This window comes from Ailuropoda melanoleuca, chromosome 14 (assembly GCF_002007445.2).
Source record: "Ailuropoda melanoleuca isolate Jingjing chromosome 14, ASM200744v2, whole genome shotgun sequence".
Lineage (NCBI taxonomy): Eukaryota > Metazoa > Chordata > Mammalia > Carnivora > Ursidae > Ailuropoda > Ailuropoda melanoleuca.
In genome coordinates, this window is record NC_048231.1 from 5,994,863 (window position 1) to 6,015,741 (window position 20,879).

A 20,879-nucleotide genomic window follows, 5' to 3' on the forward strand; every position below is an offset into this window, starting at 1 on the left:
ATGCAAATAGGGGTGACTGGGTGGCTTAGTCGGTTAAGCACCTGACTCTTGATCTCAGCTCAGGGCCTGATCTCAGGGTCGTGAGTTCGAGCCCTGCACTGGGCTCCATGCTAAGACTGGAACCTACTTAAAAAAAACAAAAAAACAAAAAACCCCAAAAAAACAAAAAAACTATCATCCAGATAGATAGATGCAAATATATACTAAATATATTTTTCTTAAATAGATGCAAATCATTTTATTTCTAAAAAACTTCCGTTCTATTTAGAATCATTAGAATATTTACATTTAAATACTCCAACATAATCTATGTGTATTAAGCAAGTGGGAGCTCCTACAGAAAACAGTCTGATTTGGTTTTATAAATAATGAAGATGATTTAAAACCTAAAAAAACTGAACTTAAAAAACATAGCTCAAACGACCTGATTTTTTAAAGTCATACCAGCCATCTACTTCTGAAAAGTCCTTATCAAAGCTATTTCTTTAAACCCAACATTTACTAACTCAACAGATGGGTTTTAAAAATGAGGAATGTAATTTTACTTTCAACTCACTGATTATATACTCAACTGGCAGCTTTAAAAAAAAAATAATTTTAGAATACATGAAGACCTGAATTAAACCATTTTCAACATTTTTCCAGGATTGTTTCCTAACTGGCTTGTTTTTACATATTGGCTTTAAACCTATCACAGGTAGTACACAAAAATAATTACTTGAAACTAGAAAACCTCTCAATTAACTCCCAGCATAACATCATTGCTTTTTCCTTCTCTTGTACAAATCATTACTGTGAACTCGAACTCGCTGGGACACAGAGGATGCTATTTTCATGCTGTCTTTCTTTGTAAATGTCTTCTCTATTGCTCCAGGTTTCCAAAGTAACAACTGCGCATCTTCTCCTCCGGTTAGCAAAGAATCATCCTGCACATTCCAAGAGAAAGAACGGACTGTAGCAGCATGCCCTCCGTGAAGGCTGGTCACGTGGATCAATCCTGATACAGTGCAGCTCATCAAGTGAATCATTCCTGTGTTTGTTCCTCCAACAACAAACAATCTGTCCATTTTTTCGTGATATAGGCCCCCAATTAAATAGTCCAAAATACCTTCTTTCAGAGTAACTACTTCTCTGACATCCTGGATGTTCAAACATGTAATTGGTTCATCAGTGTCCAGATGATTAAGATCCCACCAACAAAATCCTTCATCATGTGTCATGCAGTAAATCTGTTTATAATCCTTCCCAGACCAGCCAATACAGCTTACTGATGAGACGGAGTTACAGGTTGTGATCAGTGCATCTGCTTCATTATCAACACTAATATCAAACACATTTACCAGGCCATCAGTTGAACCCGAGACTACCATGTTGGGATTGTTGGGATGGAAGCACACTTGAGTGACATCATCACTATGAGTCTCGGAATACGCTCCAAGTGGGTCTTTAGTGGTAGACAAATCCTGAGAATTAATTCTTGCATCCCAAAATACCAACAATGCATCATCATCAACTTTTTCTGTACCAGCACAAATGACATGATCATTACAGCTGATATCAAAACTAATAAAAATATTGGAAGGGTAACCCTTGAACAGCTGGACAGGTTTTTCACTGGCTAATCGAGCATCCCAACATTTTACAGTGCCATCAGTACATGATGAATACACACTGTCACAAGAATTTGCAAATTTGACTCCATTAAGAAGTCCAGGATAACCACTAAATTCCCGTAGTATGTATAACCTTTCTTTATCATATATTCTGATTGATCCATTAGAACATAAAACAGCAACCAAGTTTTCTTTTTCTGCTTGTACAGTTTTTGAAGTGTCTATGCCAAGCAAATAAGTAGGCTCCTTAGTGTCCGAGGAACGTTTAATAATGTTCAGATTAGCAAATTGTTCCTCAATCTTCTCCATGTCAGCAGTAGCATCCAAGCGTAGTAAAAATCTGTAATAAAAATACAAGAATTAAAATTCAATGCAAACTTCTCCAAAATTATAATTAAATCAAGAACATTTTCCTCTGAGGACTGGCACAAAACAACAGAAATAAAATCTATTCTAATATTTTCATCTTTCCCTGCCACGATGTAACTAACACTTAGCTGCTTCCTTCTAATTCAATCACTCTTGAATACCAAATCTACCGTATATACCTTACACCAATAACAGAATTTTAAAACATGTACACACACTGCACAGTAGTTCCTTTTAGCTTAAGCCAAATTATTGGTCCTACTCATAATTCTCAGCATGAGCCAGGATCTCTACTTTGGAATCATCTTCTCCTGGCCCCAGCTGCCTGATGCAACTTTTAGAATTTAAACGTAGATGTGAATGCAGAAAAATAGTCCCCCAAAGATGTCTGTGCTTTAATCCTTGGAACCTGTGAATGTTAGGTTACATGGCAAAGAAGAATTGAGGTAGCTTATCAGTTGATCTTCTAAAATTTTTTTATTATTGCAGTTTACACATTAATTCCACAAGTCTATGTTATATTATGCTCACCCCAAGTGTAAACACCATCTGTCACCATACAACAGCATTACATACCACTGACTATATTCCCTATGCTGTATTTTTTACGTCATTTATTCATCCCATAACTGGAAGCCTGTATTTCCCACTCCCCTCCAACCATTTTGCCCATCCCCCCCACCCCTCCCTTCTGGCAGCTATCAGTTTGTTCTGTGTGTGTGACTTCTCCACCCATTTATTTATCAGTGGACACTTGGGTTGCTTCTATATCTTAGCTATTGTAAATAATGCTGTAACAAATATAGGGGTGCATATCTTTTTGAATGAAGTGTTTTCATTTTCTTTCATTTTCTTTTCTTTCATTTTCTATTTCTTTCCAGTAATAGACTTATTGGATCATATGGTATGGCTGTTTTTAATTTTTTAAGGAACCTCCATACTATTTTCCACAGTGGCTCTACCAATTTACATTCTCACCAACAGTGCATGAAGGTTCCTTTTTCTCCATATCCTCACCAACACTTGTTATTTCTTGTCTTTTTGGCTCTAGCTATTCTCACAGATATAATGTAATATCTCACTGTGGTTTTGATTTGCACTTCCCTGATGAGTGATGTTGAGTACCTTTTCCTGTATCTGTTTGCCACTTCTATGTCTTCTTTGCAAAAATGCCTATTCAAGTCCTCTGCCCATTTTAATTGGACTATTTGGGTTTTGTGTTGAGTTGTGCTTATCAGTTGATCTTAAAATAGGGAGATTATTTTGGATTATCTGGGTGGGTCCAATGTAATCACCACTGTTCTTAAAAGTAGAAGGAAGAGGCAGAATACAATGAGAGTCTGAGTGAGATATTACTATGGAAGAAAGGCACAGAAAAATATATTGTTGGTTTGGGGGGAAAAGGTCAATAAGTGGTGGCCTGCAGAAACTGGAAAAGGCAAAGAATTGTCCCCATTAAGAGCTCCCAAATGGAAATGCGGCCCTGCTAACACCTCGATTTTCACCTAGTGAGATCTATTTTAGACTTCTGACCCCTCAGAATTGTAATAATTTGTGTTATTTCAAGCCACCAAGTTTGTAGTAATCTGTCACAGCAACAATAGGAAACTAATACATAGGGGTTCCCAGCACGAAATTCTGGAGAAGTGCTTCTCAGGCAGCAGTAACTTGTAAATGATGGATGGAATGTGACCTAGGCATTCCAGCTTCAAGGACTGTGCTCTTCACCACAATAGTAGATTGCCTCTATTTTTTTTTACCCTTTTAAAATATTTTATTTTGGGGGCACCTGGGTGACTCAGTCAGTTAAGCCTCTGCCTTCAGCTCAGGTCATGATCCCAGAGTCCTGGGATCGAGCCTCACCTTGGGCTCTCTGCTCTGCAGGGAGCCTGCTTCTCCCTCTCCCTCTGCCTGCTGCTCCCTCTGCTTGTGCTCTCTCTCTGTCAAATAAATAAAATCTATTTAAAAATAAATAAATAAAACTTTTTATTTTTAAGTCATCTCTACACCCCATGTGGAGCTTGAATTTAGAAGACTGCTTCTTAATGGGAGGTTGTATGTAGAATGAGTTCAAGGCCAGAAAAATATGCATGTCACAATGACTTTATTACAAATTTTCCTATCTCGCTTTTACTGATGAATAGTCTAGCCTACCTCACAAATTCACATTTTCATTCTCGGGATGAAATGCTTTTTTTGTTGTTGCTTTAATGACAGCTTTTTAAGCGTCTATCTTTTCATCTTTAAAAGAAGAAATGAGCACCAACTCAAGAGCTGTTAGAAGAATCAACTGAAGTAATGTGTTCAGCACAAGGCCTGGCATATAAAATACATATTCAACAGATGTTATATAAAAATTATCAGCATTCCCACTGACAATGCCACTGACACCAAATGGGGGGGCATTGGATCTATCAAAGTGGCTTCACACAGCACAATTAAATCAAGGGGCAAAAATACTAAAAAGCTGGATTTGAGTTCAAAACAGAGTAAGTATTCTCTTCAATTTATAATTCTGAATGCTTAAAAACCTATAAGTTGAAAGAATAATACAATACACACACACATAAACTTTCACCTCCTAGGTTCACCAACTATTATTTTATTTGCTTTCTCTCTATCTCTATAAACATACATACACACATATTATTTTTTGATTGGAAGTTAATTGCAGAAAAAAATATCACTTCATTCCTAAATACTTTGGCATAGAATACTTCCTGATCTTTCTTTTCATGACACTGAATCTTTTGAAAAGTCCAGTCTAGTTGTCTCATAAATTGCTCCACATTCTGGATTTTTCTGTTTCCCCATGATTAGATTCCACTTTAACATTTCTGGCAGGGAAACTGCGTAGGTGATGCTGGGTACTTATAGCATTGCATTAAGGAAACACATAATACCACATCTGATCATTTGGTTAAGGCAGTAACTGACAGATCTCTCCATTTTAAAGGTGCCTTCCTTCCTTTATAGTTAGTAAGTAATCATGGAGTGATACATTGAAACTGCATGAATAACTTATCCTCTAACAAATTTTCATCCAAAAATTTTAGCATCCATGGAGTATCTCTGCCTGAATCAATAATTACATTGGGAATTGCTAAACAGTCATTTCTAATTCTATCATTCCTCCTACCTTATCTGGCACTCTTCTATAAAGAAGAGCTTCTTCCTTTTTCTCTGAGTTTCACTAAGAAATTACGATTTTTAAAGACATATATTATAACCCATCACCTCACAGTTCTTATTGGTGCTCACACTGTCCCCAACTTGGCCAGAGAAACCCTTAAGCCAGCTTCTCTGTCCTTTTAATATGACCCCACTAGTCTGTAAGTCCTACATGAAGAAAACTCTGCATAAGAATAAGATAAGTCTGAAGGTAGTGAGCTTCCTTCAACATAAGTATTCAGGGAGTAAATGACTATTTACCAGTTATGCTGTGGTAGCATAACTCAACAGCACAGGCTAAAATGTCCTTCATTCCTTGAACATGTCATGCTTGCTTCTGCCTCAGGTCTGTAGCAATAGCTGTTTCTCTGCCTGGGATACTTTCTCTTCATTCTTTTCTGTGAGTAAAAATTGCTTTTACCAATGAATATTCTAGCCTACCTCAGAAATTCACATTTTCATTCTTAGGATGAAATGTTTTTATTGTTGTTGCTTTAATGATAGCTTTTTAAGCATCTGTCTATTCATCTTTAAAAGAAGAAATGAGGGGCTCCTGGGTGGTTCAGTCGTTAAGCGTCTGCCTTCGGCTCAGGGTGTGATCCCGGTGTTCCGGGATCGAGCCCCACATCAGGCTCTTCCGCTATGAGCCTGCTTCTTCCTCTCCCACTCCCCCTGCTTGTGTTCCCTCTCTCGCTGGCTGTCTCTATCTCTGTCAATAAATAAATAAAATCTTAAAAAAAAAATAAAATAAAAATAAAAGAAGAAATGAGTACCAACTCGAGAATTGTTAAAAGGATCAACTGAGGGGCGCCTGGGTAGCTCAGTTGGTTAAGCATCTGCCTTAGGCTCAGGTCATGATCTCAGGGTCCTGGGATTGAGCCCTGCATCGGGCTCTCTGCTCAGCGGGGAGTCTACTTCTCCCTCTCCCCCTGCCTGCTGTTCCCCCTGTTGTGCTCTCTCTCTGTGTCAAATAAATAAATAAATAAAATCTTAAAACAAATTTAAAAAAAAAGGATCATCTGAAATAATGTGTTCAGCACAACGCCTGGCAAATAAAATACATATTCAACAGATGTTATGTAAAAATCATCAGTACTACCACTACCAATACCACTAACAGCACATTGCAGGAGGGTGCGGGTTTGAGTCTAGGTACTGTTATTCAGACCTCAGTGTCACCTCCCTAGAAAGATCCTCCCTCATCGACGAATCTAAAACAGTCCCTGTCACTTCCTATCATATTGCTTGTTTTATTAACTTGAAAATTAAAAATGCCTAATTATAAAATATTTCAAATTTATGAAGTTTAGAAAAAAGTATAACAGACACCCAAATATAGACATGCAGATACTCAGATTTAACAGATGTTAATATTTTACCATAGTTGTTTGTTTTTTATTTAAAGACACATTACAGACACAACTCGTATGAATTTATAAAATGGCATTGCATTTGTATGTATCTTCTTTGCATTTGTTCTTTTCACTCAGTATTTGTGAAAAACCCTATTTTACTGTTGAACTTCTTATTCTTTCTTGCTGATCTATTATCAATAAATAGTTGTTGAATAAATGAATGAATAATTGATTCAACTTTCTTTCATTAAGAGCTGAAGAGTCCTAGGAGAAACAGAATAAACCTAAAAGGATATTGCACGTGTTATGTGTTTGCAGGGGGAGCTCTGCTCATGGAAATTAATGGCATTCTTTAACAGTACTTTATTTTTTAAAGATTTTATTTATTTATTTATTTATTTATTTATTTATTTGAGAGAAAGTGAGTGAGAGAGAGAGAGAGAGCACAAGCTGGGTGGGGGAGAGGCAGAGGGAGAAGCAGACTCCCTGCCGAGCAGGGAGCCCAACGCAGGGCTCGATCCCGGGACCCCAAGACCACGACCCAAGCCAAGGCAGACGCCTACCCAACTGAGCCATCCAGGTGCCCCGACAGTACTTTAAATAAGGCACAAAAAGGAACTATAGAGAAGGATTTTATACTGTAAAGAAAAATATTATTTAATAATTTTCTACCACAAGCTATTCGAAATGTCCTCAAATGTGTGTTTACTTAAGAGTGCACTTCCTATACACTCTAAGGAAGAAACCCTTTTAAAATTCCAGATAAAAGCAACTGTCCATTCTTGAAATATTCAAAGATTTGATATGAGGTTATAAATGAAACAATTTTTCCTAATGCTTCATTTTGATTTTAGCATATGAAAGATCAGGTTGATGAGAATTTTAAACAATCAAGTTTAATGTGGCTTTTAAGCGAACAGTAATTTGTAGGACTATGGCCATGCACTCAAGCAGGATGGTAGTACTGCACTCCTTCCCTCCACTGCATTGCCTGGAGAGGCTGTTTCACATTGGAACACATTGAATGGCTATAATTCAAAGGATTCTTGGGGATGATGGGTCAGGCAGGGTGGGCACCTGAATAAACTGAATGCTAAAGTAAACGTAACACTTCAAGACCGTAGAGATGGGGGCGCCTGGGTGGCTCAGTCAGTTGAGCATCTGCCTTCAGCTCAGGTCATGGTCCCAAGACCTGGGATCGAGTCCTGCATCAGGCTCCTTGCTCAGCAGGAAGTCTGCTTCTCCCTCTACTTGCCGCTAACCCTGCTTATGCTTGCTTGTGCTCTCTCTCTGGCAAATAAATAAATAAATAAATAAAATCTTTTAAAAAAAGACTGTAGAGATGGTAACAATCACAGTGGTTGTCCACTTGATACACTGTTCAAAAGCAATATAGTTCTTCAAGAAAGAACTGATGGATGGGTGGGTGGTGGGTGGATGGAAGGGTGGTGGATGGTTGGAAGGAAGGAAAGAGAGAGAGAGAAAACAAAAAGGAAGAAAGATATTAGAGGTAAGGTAGGTACATCTCACAAAAGCTTCAAGCTATAGAGCTTAATACAGTACACAGATACAGTGAAATAATTTAATCTCTTACAGGGAAACATGAAAACCTTTAGCTTATGTTTTAACACATTAATATGCAAGTGACTCATATTTGAAATATAAGCTTCTGAGGCTACATAGTTAATTCTTAATTTTACATACTAATGAATCATTCCAAGATGAGAAATACTTTTTCTTCTATGCATAGCCTTTATCTGAGTTTTCTTTGCAATCATGATCTACTTCCAGTCCTGAAGAGAAGCCATAGGCTCTTTTCATCCCACATTACACTCTTAAAGGGTAACTTCATTCACATTTATGTTTTCGAGCGCCGCCTATATGCCAATGATCTCATCCATTTACAGATCTGTATTTCCAACGGACTACTGGCCATTTCTCTTTGAATGTGTCCCACTACACCCCAAAATAAAAGTGATTACTTATGCTTCCTTCCTCCCTCACGAGGTCTTCCCTTTAAAAACAAAAACAAGGTATATTTCACAATTTTCTCCATTTTGATTATGGTCTTAGCACCATGACAGCCCTCTGATCTACTTGGCTAAGCCAGAACTGCTGGGATATCTAATTCTCCATCATCCAATCAGTTTCCAAATCCTACTTTCGGACTGCAAGATGCTTAGGGAAGTGTTAAGTTAAATCTATTTCTGTAGATCAAAACAATATTGACAACTTCATATGATTCAACCTAACAAAAACATATGAAGAGAAAAAATAAGATTAACCATAATTTCTATCTTTTCTCTATTTGTTCCTGTTAGATGCATAAAAAGGAAGCTTAGTTAGCATTCTAGATCTCAACAGGCTAGTGAGAACTGAGGATTGTGGAAAGAGGGCGCAAAAAGAGGGGGACAGAAAAGAGTACTAAAGGAAAGACCATGGAAGAGAAAAGAAATGAAAATAAGCAAAAGGAACAGCAGAGAAAAAGAGAAGGGAATGTACAAAAGAGGAGGGGGAGTTACGGCCACGACCTCTGGAGTCCTACACGGTGAGATACTGCAGTTCGTTTGCTGACACAGAGATGAGATGAGAAATCCAGATAATGGACGTTTAATAAAGTCTAAAGCTACTATAATTTGTGTGGTTAAAAAGAATTTTTCTTCATTTAAAACAGATCGCTTGTTAGAGTTTGCTAGCCATCATAACCAACTGCAATATGGGCCTAGGTGTCCTGAGAACAGTAGAACCGTTACTAATATCTCATCTTGATCCACTTAGTACAGATCAGGAAACAGCAGAACTCCGGAACCACTGTTATGGTTCTTACTGGGATACGGGATTCTCATCTCTGAATATAATGCGGAGGGTGGAAGATATTTAGAAAGACAACCCAAAGCAAACATCTTAGGATAAGCTTCAAGGGGGTGAGAATGTTAAATTCCTGATGAACGGCCATCGTTGAATACATCAGAGGGGAAGTGCTGACTTATCTCTTATCTGAATAATTGTCCTTAGATAATTAGGAGTTGTTTACTTAATAATAAAATCCCTAAACGGAACTGTGAATTCCTCGTTGCTTTTGCCTTCATAAGATTTACGTTCTTTTATCGGTTGAAATGCTATTTCATTTTATTTCCTATTAAAACAAACCCAATGAAATGTTCTTTCTGTATATAAAGTACATCCCAAACATATCTAGCTGCAACCAGATATTGCTCCGATTCTGAGTTGGTTAAATTTAAATATGAAATCTGAAGGACACACAAGCTTAAATATCTCCATAACGGAAGAGGAAGTAGCTTTTTTTCCCCATTTAAACAGGAAACAAAAAAAGAAAATAACATACATTTTAACCCATTTAGAAACTATTGATTACAAAAAGCACTATACTAAAAGTCTGCGTATTATTTTGCAAGAAATCAGAAATGGTAGTATCCTTAGAAAAGATGTATTTCTATCTTTCAGGTATGAATGCTCATCATACCTGAAAGATCTGACAGCATAAACATCATATGCTATTGCATTTTTACTACTGAAAAGTAACAATTGTTTGTGAAGTGTCTGCTGGGTATAGGCCTAGTTTTCTTTTGACACAATTTATCAGACTTGAGTCAGAAAAACCTAACTCCCGGGGCGCCTGGGTGGTACAGTCGTTAAGCATCTGCCTTCGGCTCAGGGCATGATCCCAGCATTCTGGGATCGAGCCCCACATCAGGCTCCTCTGCTAGGAGCCTTTCTTCCTCTCCCACTCCCCCTGCTTGTGTTCCCTCTCTTGCTGGCTGTCTCTCTCTCTCTCTCTGTCAAATAAATAAATAAAATCTTAAAAAAAAAAAAAAAAGAAAAGAAAAGAAAAACCTAATTCCCCACAGCTGAAACTTAATGTTGCCCACTTAATTAGAATTAGCTATGATGACTATGGAACGCAGAGGTCCAACAAACAACCCAAATATAGGGAAAAGTTTAATGGGAAAAGGCATTCAGGAATGGGTGTTAATAACTTTACAATCTACACTTATAATTTAACTACAACAATGCTATACTCACATTTATCAAATTGGGATAGGATACCTGAGCCTCATAGAGAAGAAAATAATCATAACGAGTTCAACAGATGCTAGCCTATGGTCTAGCAACTTAAATCTAGTGTTTTTTTATCATAATCATTTAACCCTATAAGATAGGTGTTATTATCCCCATTTTACGGCAAAAATCGAAGCTCAGAGGGTCTGAGTAACTTGTCAATGCTCTCAGTTACTAAGGGGAGGAAAAGGGGGGACCGTGGTTTGAAACCCAAGTTGTTGCCTCAAACACCTGTGAACCTGTGTTCACTCTTAACACTACGCTATTGCTCTTCTATGTAAGTACTGAAGCATTAATGTCAACTATAATTAAGGAATATGCCTATTAGCCTTTGAGAGGGGGAATTACATGTTAACCCTACATATAAGCAGAGGAGAAAGCAAGAGTGTAGGATTATTGAAAACACACAAACACACACACACACTGGCCTAGAAAAAGATTACCATAAGCAAACTTCACTTATTCTTTATTTTTTTCTGTCCCTCTTTTCTCTTTTTGAACTTTTTATTATGGAATTTATATGGAGTACAGAATAGTAAAAGAAACCGCCATCACCCATCAACCAGCATAAACAATTATATTCCTCAAAAGTTATTACTAGGGTGAGGGGAATCGGTTATACATCATATATTATTTGAAGAGCAATTAAGGAGCTCTCGTGGACAGTACGATGGAACCCCTCCAACTCATCCCCACCTCCCTCCTTTATGTGGCATCAGCATGGTTTCAAGACTTGACCCTAGCTCCAAGAGCAGATCCTGATTAGCCTAAACCAATCACAGTAATTCCATTCTTTTAAATCAGTAAGTGGTTCAGAAACCTTATATTCTTGCCAATCCATGCATGTATTCTCCTCCTAACTACAATTTGTTTAGATGTGGAACACTAATTCTAAAGTGGACCCAATCCAACTGATGGAAAGAACTTTTATTCCATGTTAAGGAGATTCCACATTTTCTATTTAAGTCAGTTTACAGCAGAGTTTTTGTTAATGCAGCCAGAACCATTCTAACTAATTAAAGATAATCAAAGAAAGTTTTGGGTGTATCACCAAATACTCACTTTATGTCAGAGTCTCCTACAAGGAAAGAGTTAGGGAACATACTAAAAAGTCAAATTTCATTCATACTGAACTGAGGGATTTGATCTTTCATTCCCTTTAGAACATCTATCATTTCCCCCTCCCCAACTTCTACATTTTTTGTTCAAAAATAAAAGGGAAAAAATAAGATACACAAAGAAATTCCCAGAAGACTACATAAAAATCTATGCTTAGGGGTGCCTGGGTGGCGCAGTGGTTAAGCGTCTGCCTTCGGCTCAGGGGGTGATCCCGGCGTTATGGGATCGAGCCCCACATCAGGCTCCTCTGCCATGAGCCTGCTTCTTCCTCTCCCACTCCCCCTGCTTGTGTTCCCTCTCTCGCTGGCTGTCTCTGTCAAATAAATAAATAAAATCTTAAAAAAAAAAAAAAAACTATGCTTAATAATAATGGCAGTATCCCTCATTCTAAGGATATCAACAAAATAAAAACACAAACCACTGAAATGATACAATATTTAAAAACTTAATGTTAAACTCCATCTGGTAAGTTTCTGTTTTATTTATTTATTTACTTACTTACTTACTTAAAGTGGGCTCCACACCCAGTGAGGAGCCCGATGTGGGGCTTGAACTCACAACCCTGAGATTAAAACCTGATCTGAAATCAAGAGTCAGATGCTTAACTGACTGAGCCAAGCAGGTGCTTCTGTATATTTTAAAAATGTATTTGTATTTTTGAATATCTAAAATAGTCATATGGTTCAAAATTCAAAAGTCTCCAAAACTAAAGTTTTGGAATGTTTTTGTCCTCAAGCCTCTTTCTTTTCCCAGGAGGCAACAAATGTTACCAGTTTCTTCTGAATACTTTCAGAGACTGTCAATTTGAAAATAACACAGTGGGGTGCCTGGGTGGCTCAGTCAGTTAAGCATCTGACTCTTGGCTTCGGCTCAGGTCAGGAGATTGAGCCCCGCATAGTGCTCTGTGCTCAGCACGGAGTCTGCTTGAGATTCTTTCCCTCTCCCTCTGCTCCTCCTCCCATTCCCTCTTTCAAATAAATAACTAAATAAATAGTTTAAAAAAAGAAAAGAATGCAGTGAAGTATTTTCAGCTTATCAAAAAATTATCAGCGTGGTGCAACAGAATAATCAATAGTTTGAAGAATCAGACATCCTAATTTCAAGCTCTTGTTCTACCACAAACTAGTAAAGTCATCACTGTACAAATTACCTAAACTCTCCAAGCCTCAGTTTCCCCATCTTTAAAACAGGGATAAAGGTGTGCCTGGCTTGCTCCGTTGAAGAGCATGAGGCCCTTATCTCAGGGTCATGAGTTTGAGCCCCACACTGGGTGCAGAGATCACTTAAACAAATTAATAAATTAATTAAAAAAATAAAGTAGGGATAAAAATGGACAGTCAATATTGAGTGCCTATTATGGCCAAGTACAATGCTAAATGCTAGAGATTCAGATGAGAAACATATTTGCTGTCTTTAAGAAGTTAGCAGATAAAACAGTAAACAATTATAATATAGGGTGATAAGTACAAGGACAGAGGTAATCACAGGATATAGGAACACAGAGGAGAAGTATACAGAGGACACAATTTTTGGCATTAAGTAAATAAGCAACAAATGTTATTTCCTTTCTTCTAATTAATTTTCATGTGATTTATATTCATTTAATTTCATTTCACATTCACATTTAAAAATTTACAATTCTTACAGGTTTTATAACAGGAAAGCAGTCTCAGTTACTTTTATATTAAAACTTTTAAAAAATGAATCAATATGTAAAATTTCATAAACACAAGTATCAAACAATTCTCAATTCTGAATAAACTATATCAAATTGAATCAGTGCTTTTTAAGATTTTATTTTTCATTTTATAATGAAAAATACACTTCTAAAGAGCAAATGAACTTCAACATGTTTTAGAAGATGATCGAGTTTCACTACTGTATAAGCTTCAGTGAACTTCTCTAAGATTCCTATCTTTTAGTTAGGTACTAATCAGAAAAGCTTAAGCTCTAACCTATTTAAAATACCCTTTGAGCTCCTTGGACAAATGGCTAATTCTAGGTCTGGGGCAGGGAAAATACAGATGAGCCAAGAGCATCAAATAGTCACAGAAAGTAAAGTAATCCTTAAAATAATAATAATAATAAGATACAAGAGCCAAAGAATAAAATAAATACCTATGAATCCATACTGATAAAAATAAATGACTATATAATTAAATAAATGAGGGAATAATTCCAAATAATTTAAGCAGATATACCCCTTTCAGGAGGTACAGCTTAATTCTCCTCCCCTCCAGTATAGACTGGACTTAACTACCTGCTTCGAAAAACAGAGCATGAAAAGAGTAAAGATAACTTCAAGTAGAGAAAGCCAGAAGATGTCACCTTAACCAATGGATGGAGGTTAACATCATCAGCAATAAGTCAGTAAGTCGTGTTGATGTCACTTGCCCCCTGGTGTGACATGAGAAAGATACTTCACTTCTGTGATATTCTTTCCCCAAATCCATCACCCCAGTGTAATCAAGAGAAAATATCAGACAAACCCACATTCAGGAACATCCCACAAATACCTGGTTAGTACTCTTCAAAAGTTTCAAGGTCATGAAAAATAAGCAAAGTCTGAGGGACTATCACAGGTTGGAGGAGATAAGGAGGTTTGATGACTAAATGCAATGTGGTATCCTTGACTGGATGGACCAGAAAAAGGATATTAGTGGAAAAGCTGGTGAAATCCAAATAAACTTTATAGTTCAGGTAACAGTATTGTACCAGTGTTAATTTCTTAGTTTTGGTAAATGTATCGTTGTTACATTAACATTAGGGAAGCTGGGTAAAGGGTATACAGAAACTATAGTATCTTTGCAACTTTTCTACAAATCTAATATGATTCAAAAAAGCACTTTTAAAAAATGCCCTTGATACATATCATGGATGTTTGGAGGTTCTAGGTAGGAAAGGATTTCAGGAACATACACACTAGGAATGTTTCCTGTGCTGAAAAAAGCTCTTACATCAATCTCAATTCTAGACCTGAGATGACTCGGGCAGGCTAATCGTGAATGCCACCACCAAGCTCTGCCCCAATCACCTATTTTTAGTATAAAAATACTTCAAAAAAAATAAAATTTACTAATACCCCCCAATTTGGAAAGAAGCCAACTGAGGAGGAAGGCAGGCAACCTCAAAAAAACACCCTTACTCACTCATGCAGGAGCTCAGCAAAGACAGCTGCTAGGGCTAATTTGGGAAATGAGAAGCAGCCCACAGGAGTGGGATATACCTGGGATTTTGGACAGAACATTTCATGGGATCTCAGAAGAGAAAACAGAGACCAAGTGCCCCATCAAGATTTGCCTCAGACTCCGTGAGCAGTTTTTTCAAGTAGAAGTGACTCATGTCGTGTTTGGGTCAGGTGATCAAGAGGGTGTTGTGTTTTCACCTTCTCTTCACCCACCTGCTGGCTGGATGCAGAGGACTTCAAAGCCCTACAGGATGGGTTGAGCCAGAAAATGAAAGGAATCTGAGTCCCCTAGTCCCCACATGAAAGGCTATCTGCTCACCAGAAAAACCTTCCTCTGACTGTATCAAGCAGTTGTGTAGACACCTGAAACATGTAGTTTAAAAAACTGCAAAACAAAACCCCAACCTCTTAGTACCATTCACCTTTTTTAGGTCAAATTCAAAGGGAATTAATACCTTATACTACAGAAACACTGGAATTTCAGCAATTACTTTCATTTTATTTATTTTTTGTTTATTAAATCCAAGTTAAACCAAATGTAATACTATTTAGAGAAAATGTATAATATACCATCCCACTTTCATAAAATTATCCCTATGCACATTTCTGCTCACTCAATCTGTATATATGCACAGAAAGGTCTCCAGAATAATGTTTATAAAATGTATTTCAAATATCTGGTGAATGTGTGTGTGTGTGTGTGTGTGTAAGGGATGTGTTGCCTTCCTAGTACTTTTCTATGTTGCTAAAATTTTTAACAATGGTGATATAACCCCATAATAACCCTGTAAGTACAATTATGTTCACCACCCTGCTGAGAAAAGCACAGTTAATATACAGTAAGACTGGTTTCTGAATTCAAGCATTCTTGTTCCAGAGACCATAGTATCAACACCTACATAATACTGCCTCTATAAATACATGTCACATTTATTTATTTATTTAGCAATTTCTATGCCCAACATGGGGCTAGAACTCATGACTCTAAGATCAAGAGTTGCATATTCTACTGAGCCAGCCAAGCACCCCCAAGTACATATATATTTAAAAACAAATAAGGGTAGCCTATGTTACCTGTATAATAAGCATGTATCATACTTATTTTAAAAAAGGGAGTGGGCAACGGAGCGCCTGGAAGGAGCAGCTACTAATGTCTAATATCATGTGCTAGTGGCAAACATGAAAAATCTAACGGTAGCCACAAAATCTCTACGCTGAATATTAAAGAGGCTTGTTATTTACCAAGCATATCTAATGTCAGCCTATCTGAAGCAAAACTGCACAAGTAAAACTTAGGAATCTGGTTATTAATATTTATTTCAAAAAACCTGGGAAGAGTAAAATAGTAACAGTCACTCCTCTTCATTGTCAGTATGTCTCAGAAAAACAATACCTTGGGGTAAAAAGTACGCGTTGGTTTAACTTCAGCAGAACGCCTCTCAGAAAACGTTTATATCAGAAATTTAGAGAAATTTGTGTTTATAGTTTAACACAGAATTGACTTGGAAACAATTTGCCAAAGAGCCATTTGTTTTAAGCCGGGAAGAAGTGCTGAATATTTAGTGGAAGGTATGCTAAACTGACATCTGTTACAACTTCAATGTCATTTTAAATATCATATTCATTAATGACTGAGACTTAATGTCTTTGTAAATTAATCCTGCTTAGTGAGTCTGAATATGCTATTCTTATTCACATGAATGTTCAAGATACTGGTTACAGCAACATATGGCATCTCATACACTAAAATTCTTAGGGAAAGCACAGTTTTTAAAGTGCAGGAATCTGTTACTAAGGAAAAGGGGGAGGGGTAGGAGGGAATGACACACACACTTTCTCACGCAGTATGAGATGTAACATTCAAGTATCAGGTTCCAAATAGAATACTCAATTATTTTTAAAACAAAGACATTTTCCTCAATAACGTCCTGAGATGTCAAATTTCTCAAGTAAATCTTCTACCCAAAAGTCATCCTTTGAAGTAAATCTATGAATGCCCTGCTTCTTTCAACAAGAACAATCAACTGTGTTTGCCTTTCCAGAACAACCAGCTGGTTAACCAAATACAGAGAGAAACCAAACTTCCCCAGTCACCAGATGTCTTAATTTGGAACAGTTAGTAACAATGTGGAATAATCCAAAATTTTGAGTTGGTACTATATGTTTACTACTTCTTTTTCTAATTCTGAATAGATGCTTTTAAAAATTAAGCAAATGTGTTCTCTTTGATAACTGCAAAAGAAAGTGAGGGGATAAAAAGACCATTGCCTACAGCCCTAATAGATCGATGCTAACATCAAAGAACCAGCCACTTGAATATTATGTGTTAGGGTTAGAAATTCATATATCGACATTGAATCTACTATAAAGTCCTAAGAAATTACCCTATTCGACAACTCAAAAGCAATTCTTGAAAGACTGACATGACAGGCCTAGAGCACACTGGATTCATCACAGCACATAAGCAAAGTCCCTGCCTTCATGGAGGGCAGTGGGGTGACAGACAGCCATAGGGACAAACTACTAATTATAATAATGAAAACAGTCAAAGTGTTATGAGAAATAATATTGGTTAAGGCAAGAAAAATGAGGCAGGAAAGTCCTTTTGGATATAGTCATTAAAGGAAAGCCTCTCCCATGAGGTGACATTTCAGCTGAGACCAGAAGAAAATGAGGGAGCAAGGTATTGCACTGAGGGGGCTAAGAGCCTCCTGGGCAGAGAGTAACAGCAAGTGGTCCACAGCAGCTGAAGCTGAGTCAGAGGAGAGTGGTGTAGGAAATAAAGTTAAAGAGGTAGCCGGAAATAAATAAATCTTAAAAAAAAAAAAAAAAAGAAAAGAAAAGACAAGAAAAAGAAAGAACATGATCTCAGGTCATGGGCTCAAGCCCCAGCATCTGGCCCCATGCTCAGTGGGGAGTCTGCTCAGGATTCTCTCTCTCCCTCTGCCCCTTCCCCCACTCACTCACACTAGTGTGTGCACATGTGCGTGTGTACTCTCTCTCTTTTTCACTCTCAAAATAAATAAATAAATTTAAAAAAAAAAAAAAAAAAGAGGTAGCTGGAGCCAGATAAGAGTTTTGCAGGGCCACTGTCAGAACCTGAGATTTTATTCTCAAGTGAGAAAGAAGGTTGGTTGAGAGCAGATGAGAGATGTTTGTGGAGGGATTCCTCTGGCTGCTGCCTGGAGAACAGACCTCAGGGCAAGAATGAAAGTAGTGAAAAGGTTTGTGCAAAATTCTGGGCAAGGGTGGGGGGAGAAGTGGCTGGATACAGGCCACAATTATGAAAGAGAAATAAACAGAATTTCCTGATTAGACTACAACTGGGGTATGGAGAGAGGTGACAAAGATGGATGAGGCTTCGATTTCTGGCCTGAGCAATAAAGCCAATGTTGGCATATTACTTTTAGGGTAATTACAAGCTCTTAAGAAAATTACAAGATGATTAATTAGATAATTAGACAAGTATCCAATTGTTTAAATAGTCTTTACTGACCAACTGTGGTACATTAATACACTGGAATGCTACATGGCAATTAAAAAAAAAACATACACTACCAGGACATGCAACGATATGGAAGAATCTCAGAACTGTTTAGTGACAGAATCCTGACATAAAAGAATACTATTATGATTTCACTTACACAAAATTTAAGAACAGGCAAAACAAGTCTATAATGGTAGAAATCAGAAGACTGGTTATCTTTTGAGGAGGATATGGACTGGGAATGAGAACAAGAGAACTTTGTGGGTGGTGATTATGCACAGATAAATTCATTTGAAAAACAAACAAACCATCATGGAGGAGAATGACCCCCTGCCTCCAGCATGATTCTCACATTGATGAAAAGCATCAACAGTTGGAGGAGGAAGAAGAGAAAGCAAGAAATCCCTTATTTGGCATAGGTAAGCAGGGCCTGCTAAAAGTTGAGAGCTGAGGAGGAACAAAGAGGAAAACCCTTCAGCATACCAGGGCCAACACTAAGCACAGGATATTAACAGCCCACAGCTGAAGAATTTCAAGTCTGTAGTGTACTGAAGGTAACCATAGCAACAACAAAACCTAAACCAGCTCACCTACAGATTACACACTATTCAATCCCTAACACTAACAATCTGACAGAAGCAAAGAGGTGTCCATTTCCAGGAATAAATACTATTTACCTTGGTGTCTACTACTCTTCTACATATGATGCCCAGAATTCAATTAGGAAAAAAAAAGGGACACACACAAACACAAGCAAGAAAAAAACAGAAGAGAAAGAATGAGGCAATGAACAGAAAAGATATAGGAAACACCCAGATAATAGACTTTTAAATGACTATAAATTGGCTATTAAAAACAAAACACACCAAAAAAACAATAAATGTTGACAAGAAGGTGAAGAAATTGGAACCCTTATACAATATTTGTGAGAATGTGAAATGTAGCAGTCTCTGTGAAAAACAGCTGGGCAGTTTTTCATAAAGTTAAACATATGTTCATGCAAACATTTGTGTAGGAATGTTCATGGTAACATTATTCATAATAGTAAAAAAGTGTAAACAACCCAAACAATATATGATATATCCATGCAATGGAATACGATTCTGCCATAAAAAGGAATGATGTACTGTTAGATGCTACAACATGGATAAACCTTGAAAACATTATGCTAAGTGAAAGAAGCCACACACAAAAGACCACATATTGTATGATTCCATTTATATGAAGTGTCTAGAAGAGGCAAACCTGTAGATCAAAAAGATTAATGGTTTCCAGGGGCTGGGGGAAGGAGGAAACTGGAAGCGACTGCTAATCAGAAAAACCATGTAAGTCAGTGAACCAAGAGTGACACTTTTAAAGCATTCAAAGGAAAGGAAAACTGGTCCATACAAAGCCCTGTACCAAGAAAAAACACGTTTCAAAAAAGAGGGTAAAAGAAAAGCAATTAGACAAAAGCTGAGAAGAATCACTGCCAGCAGAGTGCAAAACAAGAAATGTTAAAATGTTAAAGTTATTCAGCCACAGTAGTACTGGAAATCTAGATTGACATGAACAAATAGAGACCTAAAAATGGTAAACATGAGGGTTAATTTAAGACTTTTTCTTTCTTTTAAAAATTTTCTTGAGGTGCTTGGGTGGCTCAGTTGGTTAAGCAACTGACTCTTGATTTCTGCTCAGGTCATGATCTCAGGGTTGTGAGACTGAGCCCCATGTCGGGCTCTATGCTTAGCACAGAGTCTGCTTGAGATTCTCTCTCCCTTTCCTTCTGCCTCTCCCCCACTCATGCACATGCTTGTTCTCTCTCTAAAATAAATAAATAATCTTTTAAAATTTTCTTAAAAAACAATTGACTTTCTAAAGCCAAAAATAGTTAACAACATATTAGAGTATCATTAAAAGTCAAATATTTGACAGCACTAGAAAGAGGATAGGAGGGAAGAAATGGAAACATATGCAGCAAGGTTCTTACAACAAAATTAAGTATCATATTATTTTAAGGTAGACTTTAAACAAGTTAAAGACGTATACTATAAACCCTAGAGTAACAACTAAAGGACAAAGGTGGTAAAATTAACAAACCAAGAGCAGATATAAAATGTAATCCTAAAAACAATCCAAAAGAAGGCAAGAGAGAAGAAAAAAGGAACAAAGAAAAAAGGAAGAAAGAACTGAAGAAAACAAAATCTAGAAACAACTAGCAAGATGGTAGATTTAAATCCAACCATATTAACAATTTCATCAAATATAAATGATCTGAATATCTCAATTGAAAGGCAGAGATTCTTAGGTTTGTGGAGGGGAGAAGAGACGCAAGACCCGACTATATGTTGTCTAAAAGAAACCTATTTTAGCCAAACTATGGAAAAAGCCCATATGTCCATCAACAGATGAATGGATAAAGAAGATGTGGTATATATATATGTGGAATTTAAGAAACAAAACAGAGGATCATAGGGGAAAAGAGGAAAAAAATAAAACAAGATGAAATCAGAGGGGCG

General features: G+C 37.2%; 1 protein-coding gene across 8 annotated transcripts in view; it reads right to left on the bottom strand.

Moving 5' to 3' along the window:
• Window positions 1-212: 212 nt before the first annotated feature.
• Window positions 213-20,879, bottom strand: part of WDR89 (WD repeat domain 89) — a 39,219-nt gene continuing 18,552 nt past the window's right edge. For all 8 annotated transcript variants that reach the window (XM_011217883.3, XM_019793990.2, XM_011217869.3 and 5 more), the window contains one exon: window positions 213-1,953. In XM_011217883.3, coding sequence (XP_011216185.1) covers window positions 759-1,922 — 1,164 coding nt within the window. In that variant the 5' untranslated portion in view covers window positions 1,923-1,953 and the 3' untranslated portion in view covers window positions 213-758. The remainder of the gene's footprint in view (window positions 1,954-20,879) is intronic.